General features: G+C 42.0%; 2 protein-coding genes across 4 annotated transcripts; both read left to right on the forward strand.

The window, feature by feature from the left end:
* The first annotated feature begins 1,376 nt into the window (after window positions 1-1,376).
* Window positions 1,377-3,686, forward strand: LOC139213314 (uncharacterized). Its single transcript, XM_070843990.1, has 4 exons — window positions 1,377-1,803; window positions 2,457-2,696; window positions 2,867-3,104; window positions 3,398-3,686. The coding sequence occupies exons 1-4, from the start codon at window positions 1,377-1,379 to the stop codon at window positions 3,684-3,686; spliced, it is 1,194 nt and encodes a 397-aa protein (XP_070700091.1).
* Window positions 3,687-4,704: 1,018 nt separating this feature from the next.
* Window positions 4,705-19,163, forward strand: LOC139212869 (transcription elongation regulator 1-like). 3 transcript variants are annotated; one of them, XM_070843426.1, is made up of 21 exons: window positions 4,705-4,751; window positions 5,892-6,123; window positions 7,162-7,314; window positions 7,463-7,733; window positions 7,823-8,065; window positions 10,029-10,088; window positions 11,154-11,354; window positions 11,991-12,097; window positions 12,598-12,686; window positions 12,803-12,963; window positions 13,170-13,251; window positions 13,417-13,552; window positions 13,844-13,933; window positions 14,029-14,147; window positions 14,556-14,706; window positions 14,929-15,093; window positions 16,041-16,223; window positions 16,917-17,096; window positions 17,288-17,371; window positions 17,936-18,036; window positions 18,350-19,163. In XM_070843426.1, the coding sequence occupies exons 1-21, from the start codon at window positions 4,705-4,707 to the stop codon at window positions 18,549-18,551; spliced, it is 3,057 nt and encodes a 1,018-aa protein (XP_070699527.1). In that variant the 3' UTR covers window positions 18,552-19,163. The 3 variants fall into 3 exon arrangements, with proteins under 3 accessions (XP_070699527.1, XP_070699528.1, XP_070699529.1); XM_070843427.1 differs by having other exon boundaries at window positions 4,712-4,751; window positions 12,601-12,686; XM_070843428.1 differs by lacking the exon at window positions 10,029-10,088 and having other exon boundaries at window positions 4,712-4,751.
* Window positions 19,164-19,543: the final 380 nt, after the last annotated feature.

Genomic DNA, 19,543 nt, shown 5'->3' on the forward strand with positions numbered 1-19,543 from the left:
ACAGAACAATGTTATTGTAGGGCTTTTTACAACCAGTTGTGGGGAAAAGAGGGTAAACCATGGTCAATGGTCTACAAGACTTAACATTACAATCCTCTAATTTTCTTCCATTTTTCTTCAAAAACACTGCAGAATTTTTGGGACAACCCAGCAATGTACCTTTAATTACAAAGTATTTTTGCCAGCAAACATTTTTCTCCCTGCAGCTCGCTTGGTGGTCTCTTGATTCAAGGGGGCACATCTGCGCCTCTCAAACCTCCTACAGGAAAATAACCACCTTTACATTTGAGATGGATTAGATTCATTGGAGGATTTTTTTTCATTAGCTAAGTTTTGAAAAAAAGAGACCAATCTAAAGGGTTTTGGGAGTCTTGAATGAAGTAAATGAGTGAGGTAAGAATGAATGAGTGTGAGTGATTATGTGTATAGTTTTCTGTTTGATGTGCAAACACAGCTAAGCAGAGCCTCTGTTCATTTTCTGAGGTACTGCACTCCAAATGACCAAATCTTTATTTTGTTACTCTCAGAAGGATGATTCCATAGCTATTAGTTTAATATTTTATTAGTTTACTCGTAAGGTTTTTGTTCATATGGGAGAGCTACTAATAACATAATTTAGCTGACTGGAATCATGATTTCCTTTCTTTTTTCAGTACAGCTTGTTTCATTTGATTGTACTCTATATTTTCTGTACTTCATTCGACATTAAATTAAATTATAACAAAGAGTTTCCTGCTTCATGATCTTACTGATATTTGCATTATATTTTTCCTAAACGGGGCCATTTTAGCTACCATTGAGCACACTGAGGTCATGTATGTATTTTTCCTGGAGAAATGTTTTAGTACCTTTAGACAAAGTTACATTATGTGATTTAAAACACTTTACAGGTCACCTCCAGTATTTTTGAGATTCAATGAACTGTAAATCTAACAAACAAATAGATAAATGAAATGTATTGTTTCCTTATCAGATTTTTGTTCCTCGCAGTGCATTAAGGACTTTAATCAAATTTAAAAATGTAGGAAAGTAAAATTTATACAGATAATATAATTAACCAGTAAACAGAGTTAATAAAAATCAAAATAGAAGCTTGATCAGTATTATTTGATCCTTGAGTGTGTATATTCATAACTTGTCTAGGCAGGTAAGTCTTGAACATGATTTAAGACTTTACGACTATTATTTAGTTAATGTTTCATATTATTTTCTGTATTGGACCCCATTTTGCTGAAAGTTACTAGCTAGATGTAACAGCTAAATAGCTAGCTGGAACGTTCTATGTTGCCTTGGCAACGAACGATTTTTAATTAATCACTTTTCAGATCAAACACTGAACCCCAGACCTGGATTACTCAAAGACAATACTCATGACAATGGACGGACACCTTAGAAAAACTAACCGAGAGACGAGTTCGACCCCCAGAACCAGAACCGCGGGCGAGGGTCCAGCGCCCGGCTCGCTGTTCTTTCAAACCGGAGGTGGAGATCCGGTTCCACCGCTGGAGGCGACCGGAAATGGGCCCAAGACTCCAGAAAAACACTCAAGTTATGAGTTTGGAGACGGAAAGCTACTGCCCATATCGAGCTTTCTTAACAAACCACCACTTTATCGAGGTGTGTCAGAAACCGTCTCTTCAAAGGAGCTGCCTGTACCGGGTGGACGAAGGGTCACCGAGAGGCTGGACAGGCCACAGGCAGGAGAACCCCTGAGCCCAGACCCGGTCCGCCACAGCCCGGCCTCCCCCACACTCAGAGGCGACAGTCCAGCCCTCAGTTTTACCATCCCGCCAACAGAGGAAGGTACAGTGATACCTGTGGGATGGAGGCTGGAGATACTGGAGATTAAAGATCATATGTTAGGAATGACAAAAATGAAAACTTTTTTGGGAAAATCCAAATTATGGAGTGTTAAGTCAAAATACTATTTTCTTTTAAGCATCATAGTGATGAGTTAAAAGTCCTAGGACACAGCAAGTCTGAACTATGAGACACTTTGAAGTAAAAATGCAGTAGTTGCTTTGTGAGATAGTAAATTACGAGTCAAACTTTGGACTGTGTAGGTCAAAAATCACGAGTTGTTGGTAATAATTGGTAATAAACAGCACTAAAATATATTCATTCAGAATTCGGACTTCTTTGATTTTGTATTTCATAAGTTTGACATAATATGATTATTCTAATTTTGTCATTCTTAACATTTCATGTTTTTCTTTTCCTTGTCGAAATAGGTTTTCTTGAATCATTGTTATAAATGAACTTCAACTCAAAAATATGTAGAAATCCAAATTAGATAAATAAATGTATGGTAAAATAATTAAGACATTGGATAGAATTTAGGATTATCTTATCATCAGGGGTTTTGTCTATCCATATGTAATATTTAGCTAAATGATCAATAATGTACAAACACATATTGCAAGTGAACTAATCAGTCCCCCATATGTGTCCCTCAGACGTGAGGCAGATGCAGCCTGGCCTGGACAAGAATGGATCCATTAAACGGCCTTTGAATGCCTTTATGGTGTGGTCTCAAATCCACCGACACGCCCTGCGCAAAACCTGCCCCGGAGCGAGCATGACAGACACCAGCGTTCAGCTGGGCTCTGAGTGGTCCAAGCTCAGTAATGCACAGAAGAGGCCTTACTATGAAGTGGCTCACAAACTGAAAGTCATGCATAACCAGCAATTCCCCGGTAAGGACAATTACACAGCTAAATGGCGTCAGCTGACTAGAGGATAATGAACACATACTGCAATGCCACCGCCATGTGATTTGTGTGAATATGTCTGCAAATCTGAATCTGCTCAAGCGCGGATGCTGAGACTGAGACTTTCACTTACTCTGGCTCTCTAATCATGCCAGATTATGAGTATCGCCCCCACAGGAAGAAAGGCAGAGAGTGTTGGCAGGGAGCAGGACAGGACCCTGGCCTTTCTCCCTTTGGCTCACAGGACATGTCCCCAGCTCAGTTCAAGGTGCTGAGCCCCAACACGAGCCCATGTCCCCCCACGATGTCCTACACAGTGGGCTACTATCACCACCCATATTTTTGCCAATGTCATCCAATGGGCCTCTACTACTACAGGATCCCAAACCCAAGGTTAGGCATCTTCAGTAGCCGACGAGTAAAGGCTGGCTTGATTATTGTGTAGTCACTACTATGTGATTATTGACTAAATTTGATGAAATGAATCCAACAACTGACCCCACAGTATCACACAGATAAAGCATTCCTTTGGATCTACTTTCAGCAGCAGCAAGCAGAGAATCATTTGGTTTTACTTTGCGTGATCCTTACAAACAGTCTCTTCACAGGCTTCATAGTTCAAGGACATTTGCTTTAATGCGTTCAGTGGAGTATTTTCTAACTCACTTGCTGTGTGCTTATATCAGTGTTTTCTACAGATACCCACATGACAGTATCTCCATGGAGGAGGCGAAGAGTCACCACCACCATCACCACACAGCCCTGCAGAGGGCCGAGGCCACCATTGCCACCCTCACCAGGGAAATCCTGCAGTATCACCATCATTGTCATGCATCTCACTTTAGTCAAGAAGTCCTTACTGGCTCTATAACAACATCAGAGAGCCTTGAACAGCCTGATAATGTTGCAGGCCAGCAGCTTCCAGCCAGCAACTGGAGGAGTGAGGATGATGTTGATGTTGTTGGACTTCTGTAGGAGACGTTCAGCACACACGAGGCAGCGAAATTTAGCAGGATCTAAATTTGAGTTTATGGTCAAACAAATAAAATGTTTTGTACTTGTTAGGCTGCTTTTATGATGAGATGCAGTAGAGGATGTGCAGTGACTCTGCTGTTACCTTCAGGGGGGAGTTTATTCCCCCACTGAGACATGGACAGAGAACAGTCTTGACCGAGATTAAATAATTTCTCCATCAAGCTTGAAGGTTAAATTCACAACTACAAAAATAGTAGTTTGACTAAATTATCTTTACACATAAAAAGCTGGCATATGGACCTTTTGTTAGAATTATTCAAAATGATTTAAGATGACTCTGGGGGCAGTTAGTGGACTGCTACTAGATTACCCAAGAGGCCAAGAGTGTTCATCATATGGTCTGTCTCAGTTTATACTTTTACACTTTATTCTACAACACATTGGGGGCCATTTTTGAGACCTGATGATTGATGTGATGTGGTGAGTTTTCTTAAGCATTTTTCTGAGTAAGCTGAAGTTGCTGAGAACTTTGCTTTGGGCAGAATTGTGTTGAAACACAGTCGTCCAAGCTGCTGGAAATAAGATTTGAAACATTTTTTGGACAGAGAATATCAAACATCAATGCAATATTGTAGTTTTCTCACTGTGGTAGACTATTACTACCTTTAAGAAGAGGGCTGGTCAGCAGTGGAGACACTAAATACCCACAGCATACAATATAGCCACCACCACAGTACAAAGAGAGGGGAGCGCTAATAGAGTATGCAAAAAGTGTCAATAATTAGAGTCCAACTTATTATCAACAACACCCCGAATACTGACTGAACAAAGACATTATAAAAAAAATGGGACCCAAGTGGACCAATGAATGGTTGCCTAAACCTCCGTAAGACACTCCTCATCCAATCAGAGCTCACGCAATCAGGGCTGCGCTATGATTGACATCACAGTTCAGCGAATAGGAAAAGTCGAAGCCACTTAGGGGCGTTTCCAGGAAGAGCGGTTACATTTTCCTGTAATGGCGGACCAGGCAGAGAGCGAGACTATCGGGTTCAGCGACAACAGGTCAGATAATAGCAAATAAGGCTTCAAGATGAATTTCATCACAGTGCACTATGAAGCACAAGCCGACAAGTAATACGGAGTTACTCAGCGTTGTTTTTGGTTCAGAGTTTGGGATAAACAGTAGTCTTACTTGTGGATGTAGCCACGCTGCTAACTAGCTGCTAGCTAACTAGCTTGTGTTGCCAAGCGGCTCGTCTGTCTGCTCTCCGCTCGTGGCACGCGGTAAACACAGTCAGCCAGATCAAACACAGCCAGATGTTTTCGTCTTTCGCCGGGCTGCATACCTCACCAGGCCCAGACTGTGTGCTCAGACATAGCTCCTGTAAATGTTTATACAAATGTTAATGTAGAACAGCCAGCCTGCTAGCTAGCTACGCTATGCTACATTCATTAGTAAGCAGGGGCACATAACGCCTTTCATTCTGTTTTGGATGGTCTGGCTTTCTGTCAGCCAAGTTAGATATTGACGAGATTCACCAATTGAAAGTTTGAAGTTATGTAGAAACAAAGTATGCACTGCTAACAGGATATCCCCCGGGAGAATTCAACATTTAGACACTCCAGAGCTTCATAATGCACTAACATCGCTCTCTGAGGCTCCTTTGAAAACAATCATCCACGTCTGTGCGACTTCACCTTCACTGCAGCTCACACGTACATGAATTAGGACAACTATATTTCTACAAAACCTTAAATGCATCATCGTTTTATACAGACAAAAGTAATCAACACACTTTTTGGACAATCTGCTAAACTATCCCAGCTTGCACTGCAGCTTCCTTCATCTTAAACATCGGTACAGTATGTCTGGATTGTTAAGCAAGTAACACATTGCATTGTTTTGCATGGCCTGCAAGATGTCGATGTTGTTAATATTGTCAGATTGTGCGATATTTAGTGAAGCACAACTTGGGTTCCATAAATAACATTACAGTGTGATTGACAAGTAGATTGTAGATTCGTATTATTATGCACCAATGTTCTGACAATTTGAAACCACCTAATTAGTTATTGTGATATTCAGGAAACTAGACAGTTTTTAGTGTGATGTGTCCTTTTTGTTGCCCAGCCCTACCTGTAGTTAGGTAGTGATCTGCCATTGAACACTGGCTGTAACTTGATATTGTTTTGGTGTGCTAGAATGGCGCAGCAGGCAGTGCGGTTTCGTGGCCCTGCGCCTGCACCTGCGCCCAATCAGACCCCAGTGTTACGAGGCCCACCACCACTCCTCAGGCCACCGCCGCCACCTTTTGGGATGATGAGGGGACCCCCACCACGACCCCCATTTGCACGTCCACCTTTTGACCCCAGCATGCCGCCCATCCCACCACCAGGAGGCATGCCACCACCAATCGGACCTCCTCATCTACAGGTGACAGTTTCCTTATTTTTATACATGTTCTTCTTCATGACTCAGCAGGGCTGAACTGTTTTTAAAAACAACAAATCTTTTTAAAAAGACAGACAAAGATTGCTATTGGTGTAGTATGTCTGGGGGTAATGGGCCATTTAGGCCAAATCCTCTAATCAATGAGCCAGACTGTTAAATGGCAGTGTTAGCCAAAAACACTTCCATCCTTTTCTTTTGTACCCAGTATGTTTTCAATAAATTGTTCATAAAATGTTCAATATCACAGTTGATAAACACAATAAGATAAATATATTTCAATAGTCCATAGTAGCCAAAATACTTAATTGACTTGCAGAAACATTTCATTGACTTGCAGAAAGAAGCGAGAGAATGGGGGGTACAAAAGTGAATTGAAAAGCATGCACATAAAGGCCAGTGAGAAAGAGATGGAGCTTACTAATGGACAGAAAGAAACATTACGTTGAACAGGATCTTATTCAGCATAATTCTCAGGTATATTGATGATGTGTTTGGAAGTACTAGTATACGCTTTAGAGCCTTACATAGATAGCTTAAGGAAAAGGATGAGTCCTTCAGCAGAGATATGACCCACAGTTTTGAATTCATATTGATCTGTCGTTCAGCCGTCTGGCAAGCAGAGACTGCAAAGAAATTAAGCACAAAGAAAGCTTTAGTCCTTTCTGGCATGAACAGCGGTATCGACTCCTTGAACGAGACTCAAAACAGAATCAGGAGGAATATGACTTGCTCTCTTTTATAATCTCTTTGGCTGCCACAATCTTAATTGATTGATTGGTTAGACACAATGTGATTCTCTGTACACTGTACAATATTGACATACAAACCTCCTAATATGAGGTTTTGCCAAGTTTAGCTGCTGGCTAAACAGTCGATTTCTTATCTGACTGGCCACTTTTCTGAACCCAATGAGGTCACATTTTGGCAGAGCAGGGAAGTTTCTTATTGGGTAATTTATATTCCAAGGCCTTCTCCATACAGTCTAAGAATTAAATTCCGGGTCTGTATCTTTTGCTGCAGAGACCTCCGTTCCTTCCCCCTCCCATGGGGAACTTGCCGCCTCCTCCAGGGATGCTGTTTCCTCCTGGGATGCCCCCCATTCCTGCATCTGGAACTCCTACACTCAACCCTACAGAGGAGATCTGGGTAGAGAACAAGACGCCAGAGGGAAAGGTAAGCTGGAGGGCACATGTCATGTTATCACAATATTAAAAAAAAGTGCAGTAGATGATACACCTCAATTTATTGCCTGGCTTTATATTCAAGTTACTGTTTATGCCCAAGTTGCAAGCGTTTTTTGTGTCTATTTTCCCTTCCACAGGCATATTATTACAATGCCAGGACCAGAGAGTCATCATGGAGTAAACCAGATGGTGTGAAGATCATCCAGCAGTCTGAACTCAACCCTCTACTTGTAGCGGGGGCTGCGGGGCCGGGGGTGACTGCAGCTGCCAGCTCAAGCAGTGTCAACACTACGGCCAGCACGGCAGCAGCAGCCTCCTCTACTCAGGCCCCGTCCACAACCCCCTCCCGCACGCTCACCTCCAGTCCAGACTCCACCACCACCCCCTCCCCCTCTGTGACCATTGCAGGTAAGTACACAGCCATACATCAATTCACTCAGACACACATGAAAGCAAAACTAAAAAGCGTCTTTTTTTTGTCTTTTTGTTCCCAAAAGCCACTGTTGTAGCAGACCTAAACCCTGTTGCCGCAGTGACCTCAACTGTTGCTGTGTCTCCAGTCACTGTGGTAACTGTTTCCACGGTACCGTCACCTGTTACGGCGGTACAGACCGTGCCACTGCTGCCTGCAGCCCTGCCTCACAGTGTTGCCCAGCCCACCGCAGCCATACCTGCCTTCCCCCCTGTCATGGTGCCACCTTTCAGGGTGCCCTTGCCTGGCATGCACATTCCTCTACCAGGTAAGAACCGCAAACTAAGAGCAAGAAACTAACAGGCCACAATATGTAGTTGCTATCACTGTGCCACAAACCAGTCATTTATATATGTGTATATATATGTATCAATACAATAAGAGAGGACCTCCATTTAATGCTAGATTTACTTAAATTTAGCTTATTTTAGATTCCTATCCTGGCAATTGCTATCACGTGATATCTACTGGAAAAACACAATAATAGGCACAGCAGTAGAATAGGCCCCAAATAAATACTGCAATAAGCTATATTGCAGATTTTTTATCTTAAGTAAGGATCGGTGCTGGAGCTGATCTAGGCGTATTTGTATGGATTGGTATTAGCTAAAATAAAGCTGATCAAATGGCAATCCTTTTTTTACTGTACTCTACTGTCATTTTTCCACCTCAGCCTGCTGGTGGTGCTGCGCTGCTCTTCTTTATGACAGCCTACAGTGCAGGATTTTGCTCGTATATGTAAGAAAAGATTAGAAAATTAAAAATTATTTTGGCACTATGGTAAGAAGTAGACACAGATTTGCTGAAGTGCGATTCTCAGTGTTTATTATTATTAAAGGGCGACAATGTGCTAAACATTCAGACAGCAGCTTCTCAGCAGTGTTAGTTTCACTTGTTAAAATGACAAACAGCGGCAGGTCATGTCAGCTGTCGCTAATCAATATTAATTCTGTGAGTAACTTGATGCCAGAACAAAATGAAACTTGTCGGGTTTGTGTGTCTGCACCCAGCCAGAGACCATTTACAAGGGAAGAAACTCCACGCCACTGTTGCAAGTGGACTGCGTTTCTTTAGTTTCAGTAATTCCAACAGTGTGATTTGTCTTCTCTCTATCTGATCGCATCTCCCAGTTAATTCATATCAGATAGATAATTTAACAATTTCTAAAGAGGACCTTCAGTATTTGGAAGAAGTAGCTCATGAAAAACAAGGTGAGCCAAAGTTTATAGGTTAAACCTGTTATTTTACTGTGCCTGACACATATTTAATAAAATTAGCTCATCTCCTGCTGCTCTTTAAATATAAGTATATAGCAGATACCGCTTCATTAGTCTGATACTAACAGGCTACTTAGCTCTGTAAATGTTTTGTAGCAACTGACATTTAGTTAAGAATCTCTGTGGAAACTCAGTTTTTGTTATCATCAAAAAGAAATCAGTCTCCAGCTCTAGATGTTACTGGAACACCACAGTATTAGTAGAAGTATAAGTAATTATTTTATGGCAATATGGATGTTCACTCACAGGTTACACACCTAAATGTCTTTAAAAGACTTCCCTCTGTCTGGCAGAATTTTGTACAAGGCTCACACAACAACAAGTGCTGAGTGCAGTTGCTTATATTTAAATGTAGGCTGATGTTAATGCTCCTTTTAGTCGGCTATCTTTGCTTTCAAGGTCTTTCCTGTTGCTTTTCTCTTCTCCTGCTGTTTGTCTTTGATTACACCTTTTTTCTCTCTGTCCCTCATTTTGAACTAATTTGATATAAAAAAAAAAAACATTCTGGTGGTTTATTTTCTCAGTTTACTGTGTCTTTGTGGACAAAGTGTCAGACGAGGCTAGGTCCAGATTAGGGCTGATGGTTATTCAGTTGAAAAGTAGACTAGGAGCTTTCTGCCCGACTTTGAGTTTTGTGGTGTTCCAGCATTATGCATTCAGTCTTTCAGATGCGCTTTTTTACACTTTCCTTTTATTTTTATCACAGTTGTTGATAAAGTATTGGCCTAGAAATGAATCTTAATTGCAATTCGTAAACCCAGTGGACACAGTGCTCACTCCCAACATCTCTAAATCCATCACAAGCACATAAACGTCAACAGAGACCGAGTTACAAATTTGGCCGTGTCTTTGCCTGAGCGGGGCCACACACACAAACTCTTGCACACCATGGTAGTTGATGTCTAGTGTCCTTCTGTGTTCAACCAGATGCTTGCTTGTCCGTTGTTCTTGCAGGTGTAGCAATGATGCAGATAGTAGGTGCACCCTGTGTAAAGGCAGGCCCCAGCGCCAACGGTAAACACCCAGCCGCTCGCCTCTCAGACCTACAGTAGATGGCATGGTAGTGAATGATGTCTACACGAGTCATATGTTATACATGGGAACCCTCAAACAGTGGCATGGTAGTGAATGCTGTGAACATGATCCATCCGGTATACAGTAGTGAACTTTGTTCCATCTCACTGCCAGAAACACAACAAACAGATTGATTGTTTTAAAGCCTTATTTAAACTCATTTGTGATTGTACAAGGAGACTTAACATGTTCAGTTTACTGTATTTACTCTGCGTCACATACATTTCATCACCAGCATACTTTTAAGATATTTCACTTGGACATAGATCAAGAGCATTCCCTTAAAATCAAATAGGAAACAAAAATATTCCCTGGTGCAAACATCAGAGTATTCAGCTTCCGCTAAATGATAAATGCACTTCGTTTGTGCGTTGTCCTCAGGAACTGGTAGGTACAGTATCAGCATCTCATTTGTCACATTGGGCCAAGTCGTTGATCGTCAGGATCCGACATTTTGAGGTGCGTGTGGTTGGTGACTGCAAACAAGTAGAGCTCCTCTCTGTTAGGGACAGTTCCCATAAAGCAGCAGCTGTTGCCTGGTTAGTGATTCAGCAGTGTAGCAGTTAGGGATACATGTCGTGGTCATGTGTCTTCTTTTGTGGCATGGTTGTTTTTCTTCGTTTGTGTATGTGGCCTGTGTTTGTTGTCAGTCAGTTATGTCTCTTGAAGGCACCTTTATCTCCTTCCACAAAATGGTCATGATATTGTTTATTCACTCACTCATCTTATAATTACTCCTCTAGATGACTGGGCAAATACGTATAGAGGCAGTAGCTGTTTTGCCTGAGGGGCTCTCTGTCTTTCCTCTGGCTTTGCTTTTACATGTTTTTGATTTAAAAAAAAAAAAAAAAAAAAGTGGGCAACCTGGGGCACATTTCACAAATTGTTGTATAAACTAATGCCTTTTCTAGAGAATAGTGCACTGCAACTACCATTAGTGGCTCAGACAGGAAGATGACTCTCAGCCAATCACGGTCTGTGTCTTTCCTCTCTGACTAATGGCAGGCATGCTTCCTGGCATGGGCCCACCTTTAGTTTCCATGATGCACCCACAGCTGGCGCTCTCGACAGCTCCTGCCTCCATGGCCGGATCATTGCAGCTCCCTGAGTGGTCGGAGTACAAAACAGCTGATGGGAAAACCTACTACTACAACAACCGAACACTGGAGTCCACCTGGGAGAAACCACTGGCTGTGGTGGAAAAAGGTAGGCCCAGCGGACAAGTGCACGTCATGTCAGGCCTGAGGCGAGATCGTCTTCTAGGCTTGAGCTGGTTTCTAGTATTTTTAGGGCTGTTTGTAGTCAACCAAAGAAAAAAAAATCAACTGAAATCCTGCCTACTTTTGGGCAAACTGATTGTTTTGATGATTATTGTTATTCCATGCACACATGCTTTCTTCTGCTACATGCGGACGATTATTCCATCTCTACACTAAAATCAATATGCGTGTGTGTTGTTTAGTTTTCTTCCTTTCCTCTATGATGATGTTCTCGCACTTTCTTCGGTTAATTGCTCCCTTCAATCCATCTCTAGTCCTCCACTAGTTGTGCATTACAGAATCACAGCATAATAAATACATGAATATGACAGTTTAAGAAGCCTTTTCTCCTTTTGAAAGTAACACCAACGATTGAAACTGACCAGAAGATGTCTGCCCTACCAGTATTTCCAATCTCATTACCCACTCTGATTTTCTGCTCACCAACAACACTGTCATTTGTTGGACAAGATACACAGCCAAGTACAAGAACCTTGATTCCACATTAGCTGTCATTAGATTTACTAGTGTCACGACAGATAATCAGCATTGAACACTTCATTTTTCTCCTCATTGTCTTCAGAAAAAGAAGCAGAAAGGATCAAGGAGCGTCTGGCCCAGGAGGAAGCTGAGGCAATGGAGATGGAGGATGAGGATAACAAAACAGAAAACGCTAACAATGACAAGGAGGTTTGTGAAGAGTAGAATTACCTGGTTTAACAACAAAAAACATGTTTCATGTATTGATATTCAATGCCTTATAAGGTAAATAAACAAATACCAAGTAGTGTCAGACGATGCCTGCATTCATCGGCAGATCTATGTTTTAGCTCACAGCCAATCACTGCAAGCGTTCTTCGGTTGAATGCGACATGTGATTGGCCCACTGCTTCAGCAGCTACAACCCATGCAGTCTGTGGTGTGCAGTGAAGTCGAGCACGAGTTGGCAGCTCATCGTAACGAGATGCAACCAAAATGTTCAAAAGAATATGTAGAAAAAAAGTTATCAAATGAAGTACTCTTAGCGTTGGTATCACTTTAAGGGTACTGGTATCATGAAACAATACACAGCCCTTATAGTGTATGTGAAAATTAGAGACACATTTTTGCAAATAAGATATAAGTTAACAAGGAATGTAATAGTAATGTAAGAACTGTTTTTTTTTTTTTCTCTACCTTTCTTTGTCGAGGAGCCTAAAGAAGAAGAGATGACAGAGGAGGAAAAAGCAGCTCAGAAAGCCCGGCCAGTAGCCACCAACCCTATCCCTGGCACACCATGGTGCGCACACTGTGGCTCCACTCCCACTTTACTGCAATCATTCGGACACATTCTTTGTTCTGTTCTAATCTCTAAATAAATGCGTGCGTGTGTGCATGTCTATCAATTTTTATCAGGTGTGTGGTATGGACGGGCGACGATCGCGTGTTCTTCTACAACCCGACCACACGGCTGTCCATGTGGGACCGCCCCGAAGAGCTGGTCGGTCGAGCCGATGTTGACAAGCACATCCAGGAGCCACCGCACAAGAGAGGCATGGAGGACAGCAAGAAGACAGGTGTGGACAACCACACAGTCATGCAGTCAGTGATCATGGCAGTGAACACAGCACGTGTTGTTATTATGAATACTGAGATTAAGGCTACTTCACATGGTTTAAAGTCACAAAACCTTTGGCCAGAGGAGCGGCGGTGCAGCTGTCATTCTTAACTCTGTATGCTACAATGTGCGTTGTTTTTATTTTGTGTCCTTGTTCATACACAGGTGTCAATAAGGAGGAGCCAGAATTAGCCATTGCTACTGAGGAGAATCAGGATGAGGAGCCAACAAAAGCCAAAAAGAGGAAGTAAGTTATGCGCGTACTGCAAAGTCTAAGGAGTCAGCTTATCTCGCTAAAAATATATGGTCAGTTCTTCTTAACTCCTTTCTTGTCTTCTTCCTTTGTTCCTACTTCCTCTCTCTGCTATCATTTCTAATTCTGTCCACATCTCGTGACCTTTCACCCTCACAGGAAGGAGGATGTGAAGGAACCAGACTCCGAGAAGGAAGCAGCAATGGAGGCAGAGCTCAGAGCCGCTAGAGAACGAGCTATAGTGCCACTAGAGGCCCGGATGACCCAGTTCAGAGAAATGCTGCTGGAGAGAGGGGTAACAGAACTTTTATGCTGATGTTACACAGAGCATTTTAGAATTTTTCAATCTTTTGTTTTTAAGACTTTTGGCTTTCAGGCACATGACAATGTATTCTTTGAATTTTCCTGAAAGCTTCTATATACATCATCACTTCGTAATTTTTTCTTAGTCATTGTTGGTATCATGGATTATGAGTTTTTGTTATGAGCAGTCTTTTAATAAATACAAATTAATAATGGACTTTTATGTCATATTGTACCAGCTGAGCTGTGTGTCTAATGCCTGTGTTGTCTGTCTCACATGTAGGTGTCTGCATTCTCAACCTGGGACAAAGAGCTTCACAAGATTGTGTTTGACCCGCGTTACCTTCTGCTCAACCCAAAGGAGAGGAAACAGGTTCAGTTCATCATTTGTCTCCGTCTCTCTCATCACTGTTACTCATCCTCACAGTGTTATGCCATGTCCATTTTTTGTGATTATGTCCACTTCAGGTGTTTGATCAGTATGTGAAGACACGAGCGGAGGAGGAGAGGAAGGAGAAGAAGAACAAACTCATGCAGGCCAAAGACGAGTTCAGGAGAATGATGGAGGAGGCGAAGCTCACACCGAGGTAAAAGGACAGGCCAGTTGTTCTACTGGTGGTTTGTGATTAGTTTGTTGAAGGAAAATATTAATATGTTTGGCGTGAAGCACAATATTCTGTATTGTGTGCTGTTGCTCAGTGAGACAGGACTGAATAAATAGCCGCCTACAAAGAAAAAAAATACATAATTTTTCTCAAATTTGCCTTTTTTGTTTTGTTCATGAACACAAGTACAACACATACATGATATTACTGAACAGCCATTCTACACTCCTCAGTTTAGGACCTTATTTGCAATATTTACCATCATAATATGTTGGTATTTAACATCATAAGTAATTAGTGTTTTCTTCTTTATCATTGCGTTGAATAGATCACTTCATGAAATGTTTGTAATGTTTGTAAGATGCATCGTCTTTTTTCTAATCCTTACAGGACAACGTTTAGTGAATTTGCCGTGAAGCATGGCCGAGACCCACGTTTCAAAACCATAGAGAAAATGAAGGACAGGGAGGGTATCTTCGTTGAATTCATCACTGCTATGAGGAAGAGAGAGAAAGAGGACTCCAAGTCCAGAGGAGAAAAGGTATCACTCACTCACAGTAAAATACTGTTGTACAGTTTCTCTCTGCAGAACAAGAATGTGATGGTTTTTTTTATTAGGTGAAAGAGGTCAAGACCCTTTACGGCCCTGCTGACGTGTCTTTGAGCAGGTTACTGCCCATGTGGAGAGGTCTCGTCCTCCTGCTGACAATGTTTTCTGGACAGATTTCCAATTAATTTTGATGTGTGTGTGTTTTGCTCCCAGGTGAAGCAAGACTTCTTTGATCTCCTCAGTGAGCAGCACATAGAGGGAGGCCAGCGGTGGAGCAAAGTGAAAGAGAGGCTAGAGACTGACCCACGATACAAGGGTGTGGAGAGCTCTGCGCTCCGAGAAGAACTGTTCAAACAGTACATGGAAAAACAAGCCAAGGTAGGAGCGCTTCTCTGTATGGAAGATGGCAGATGGATATGAATAAGGGAAGGTGTGAGTAAATGATAGATGGATTGATAATTAGACACATACCTTTTTTTTTTCTCCCTATTTGATCTTTTTTTTTCTCAAGTATCTTTGGATTGAGCCACAGTATTTCTTTCTTTAAATTGTGGTTGTATGATATTCAAGTACTAGACATTATTATTATATATGAAAGGAAAGAGTGTCTCCCACACAGAGAGTACCCTTAGTATGAGCTTCTTCAGGTCCGTTCATAGTGGGTCTGGTTGAGTTAGTCGACCCTAAAAGACCAGTTTATGAAGTCCAGCTCAGCCTGCAGGAGTTTCTGATATCTTGTTATTGGAGGCAATAAAATTGCTTTTTATAGAATTTTTATGGACAGATAATGTCTACATTCCAACGGCAGCTCGCTGTGTGGGACACAGAAGCAAGATAAAATAATATCCAGTTAGGAAACAAAGCACAAAGCATTAAAAAAATATTTACAATTACAGCAGAGCAAGTGGCAATAAATTCTTGATGAATAAAAACAAGTCAAAGTGCCTCCTGATATTGCCTGCAGAAATAGACTGAATCATCCAAGACACTGGCAAGAGTTTCTGCTGTCACAGGCGATGAGCTTAAATAGACGGAGTCTGTCAGAAAATTGTTTCAGCCGTGTCCAAATGGCTGACAGGACTGTGTGGTGATATGTGTATATATATATTTATATATATTTTTTAATACTGGCAGTATTTCATGTTGTACCTTTACGTGTTAGCAGGGTTGTTGAATATTGAAGCCAATACGGTAGATTTCTTATGTGATTACTCGATCTTGATAGATCTAGATACTCTTACTATTGCCTAACTAACACTGTTAATGTTCCTGATTCTGAGCATTGTCCCCAAAACGAGAGTGACACTGCGTGTCGTCCTCCGCAGAGCGTGGACATCGAGAAGGAGCGTGAGTTGGAGCGACAGGCTCGTATCGAGGCCAGTCTCAGAGAGAGGGAGCGGGAGGTGCAGAAGGCCCGATCAGAACAGACCAAAGAGATCGACCGAGAAAGGGAGCAGCACAAGAGGGAGGAGGCCATCCAGCATTTCAAAGCTCTCATGTCTGATATGGTGAGAGGCTCTGCAGCTTTTTTTTCCCTTTATCAAACTCGCTGTGATCTTAAAAACATGTGCATCATATTTGAAAGTCTTGGTCTGTTTCCGATCACCAGTCACTTTTTAAAGATTTGACAGGAAACATGGAGAAGTAACAACTGATTCAAGCTATTTGGTAAAGAATAACTAGTGGCCTAATAGTGTGAATATTTGCCTGAAACTTTGATTCCATGCAGCATCAGGGCTGAGTATCGGTGCTCAATACCTTTTCAAGGTATCAACCAAAATAACACAATACCATGTAGTATCAAAACGTCCCCATTCAAATGATACCTGCATTCATCCTATTTGTATCCAGATCTGGAAAAAAATTACTATTAGTATGATTCAGCTCGTAGCCAGTTACTACAAGTGTTCCTCGCTGTCAAGCTACTTGACTACGTGACTGGCCCTCTGCAACAGCAACAACACATACAGTCTATGGTGTGCCTCTTCATTATGGTTATACTGCACATCTAGTTAAAGATGGATTATTTCAGGATAAAAAATGGGAGTAAGAGTATTTTTGTATTGAGTGAAGTACTCTTGTACTTCAATACTAGTATTCATATATCATTGTAAGGGTACTGGTATTTGTAAACAATATCCAATCTGATCATTAAATGATTTACATACATTTAAAGTGCGTTTTTGTTCATTCACTTTTAGGTACGGTCCTCAGATGCAACGTGGTCAGACACCCGTCGTAACTTGCGGAAGGACCATCGCTGGGAGTCGGCGTCACTGCTAGAGAGAGAGGAGAAGGAGAAGCTGTTCAACGAACACGTAGAAGCACTGGCCAAGAAGAAGAAAGAACATTTCAGGCAGCTACTGGATGAGACCAGCATGGTGAGGAGTAAAAACATGAAGTGAAAAAGGAGGGAAAGTTGTCAGTCGACTGTAAGAAGCTCTTAATTTAGCTCCTATTTGTTGTTGCTTTCTTTTTTGTGTGTCCGTATCATCACAGATGCATAGTTTTATGTCATATCCATTTATGTGCTTATAAATTATTAATTAAAATGAGTTTGTTTGTCTTGTAGATCACTCTGACAACCACATGGAAGGAGGTGAAGAAGGTCATCAAGGAGGACCCTCGCTGTATTAAGTTCTCCTCCAGTGACAGAGTAAGACTGTTAATGAGTAACCTTTCTCCTGTGTTAATTTGCTTATATTAAAATAAAGTGATAGAAGATCACTTTTTGACAGTTATTGATAGGAGTTTTGTGGCTGGTTAAGACATAATGCAGTTACATTACAAGAATCTCAAGCAGAAGAAGAGAATGCAAAGCACTCTCTGATTGGTAGAACAGACCAAGAAATCAATCTAAGAAAATCAAACTTAGAACTACAGCAGCTACAAGTGTGTTTGTTCTCTGAAGTAAGCCATGTTAGTCAAAATGACAGCAGTCCTCAGCCTTTCCTCGCTATAGTTATCTAATGCTTTAAACAGATGTTAAGCAACATCTGTATGTTGTTCCAGGTCTTAGGGTTCAACAAAAATACACTTTTGTTTCACAAAAATGTTCTCAGTCAACCCAAGGAGGATTTGATTGAACTTGCTGGTTTCCCTCATAAAAGTAAAAAAGTTCCGGGTTAAAAGTATTCTGGTGGGATTTTAATTTGGCTGTAGCAGGTTTTGTGTGAAATGCTAGTTTTTTGGTGTCTGACGTGTTCGTCTGTGTCTGTAGAAGAGACAGCGGGAGTTTGAAGACTACATCAAAGACAAGTACATCACAGCCAAAGCTGACTTCAGAACCCTGCTGAAGGAGACAAAGTTCATCACATACAGGTCTGTACACGTCACCTCCGCAGCCCTGTAGTGTGCCAGCCCTTTGTTTGTTCATTTCATGGTCTGCTTACTTTTACGCTCAACACCTGCCTTCTTTGGTTTGGTTGTACAAGCAACTCCACCTGTCATACTCCATCATTTTCCCACAACTGTAGATGCAGTTTCAGTCAATTTTTGAGCAAAATTTGAGCATCAGCTGTTTTACTTAAATGTCCCCTAGAATCTGTAGTGTACAGACATCATACTGTTCATACCATCCTGCGTCTGAGTGCCCTCTGACTGTCTCACATCTTCCCTCCCTCCCCTCGCTCAGGTCGAGAAAGCTGATCCAGGAGTCAGAGCAGCATTTGAAGGATGTGGAGAAGATCCTCCAGAATGACAAGCGGTACCTCGTTCTGGAGTGTGTCCCAGAGGAGCGCAGGAAGCTAATCATGTTCTACATCGAAGACCTAGACCGCCGTGGTCCACCGCCTCCCCCCACTGCCTCTGAGCCCACCCGGCGCTCTACCAAGTGACCAATCACATCATTGTCTTGGCCGGTGCCCTACTCCTCCTTGCCCTTCCTTTGGCCAGAGCATGACCTCCCCCAATACCCCCTGAACCCCACCCTCCAGGCCCACGGCTGGCCTCACAGTGTTATTGCTGGGGAGTCGTGTTGCTTAGAGATGTACCATAGAGATGAACGGTTATTGTCTCTGTGTTATGTCGCCTCTTAGCCCTGAAATAGCCCTGCATTTAAGGCAACAGCAGGGAACAGAGGTTACCTGATATCAAGGTGACCCTTGACCCCTCACCACCTCTGACTGACCACATCAGAGGGAGAGGGAAGCGATAAGGCTGCTGCCCGAGCAGCCCCAGAGGTGTAAGATAGCTGATGTAAATGAGGTTGAGTGCGTGTGAGAAAGCGTCTGTCTGTCTGTGTGTGTGTGTGTGTGTGCGAGTGAGTGTTTGTGTATGTGTGTGTGAGCGCATATGTGTCTGAGGCGTCCTTAAGCCTTACTGCTCCACTGTGCCAGTCATTGTTTCAGCGGCTCAGTGTGAATGTTAGTTTCTGCTCAGTGGTTTACTCCGATGTCGCAGCAGTTTCTCTGTTGAATGAAATAAAAGCAACTTCCACTGTTTTTCAACATGTCCTCCTGTGGATTTTTTAAGTAAGATAAATTAACATCTCACACTTTGCATCCTCATACACCAGTCACATGAAGAAAAACTTGAAATTTTCATTGAGGGTTCTACAATTGTGCTCTATCATGCTTATATTAGCCAACCTGTCATTTTTTTATTCTATTTTTATTCTACTCTATTGTTTTTTGTTGCTTTTTTCTAAATCTTTATCGAAAAAAACATAAAAACAGACGGTGCTTTGCCTTCCTTTCCGACCTGTGAGTTAGTACGTCATATCTTTCAACGTTACGTCAACAGAATTGCAGCAGTACGTAAATTACGTAAACCTGCTCAGACGGCCTGTGATTCGTCGGAATGGGACCGATCTCTCAGATCACGTGAT

Source organism: Pempheris klunzingeri, chromosome 14, assembly GCF_042242105.1.
Source record: "Pempheris klunzingeri isolate RE-2024b chromosome 14, fPemKlu1.hap1, whole genome shotgun sequence".
NCBI classification, from domain to species: domain Eukaryota; kingdom Metazoa; phylum Chordata; class Actinopteri; order Acropomatiformes; family Pempheridae; genus Pempheris; species Pempheris klunzingeri.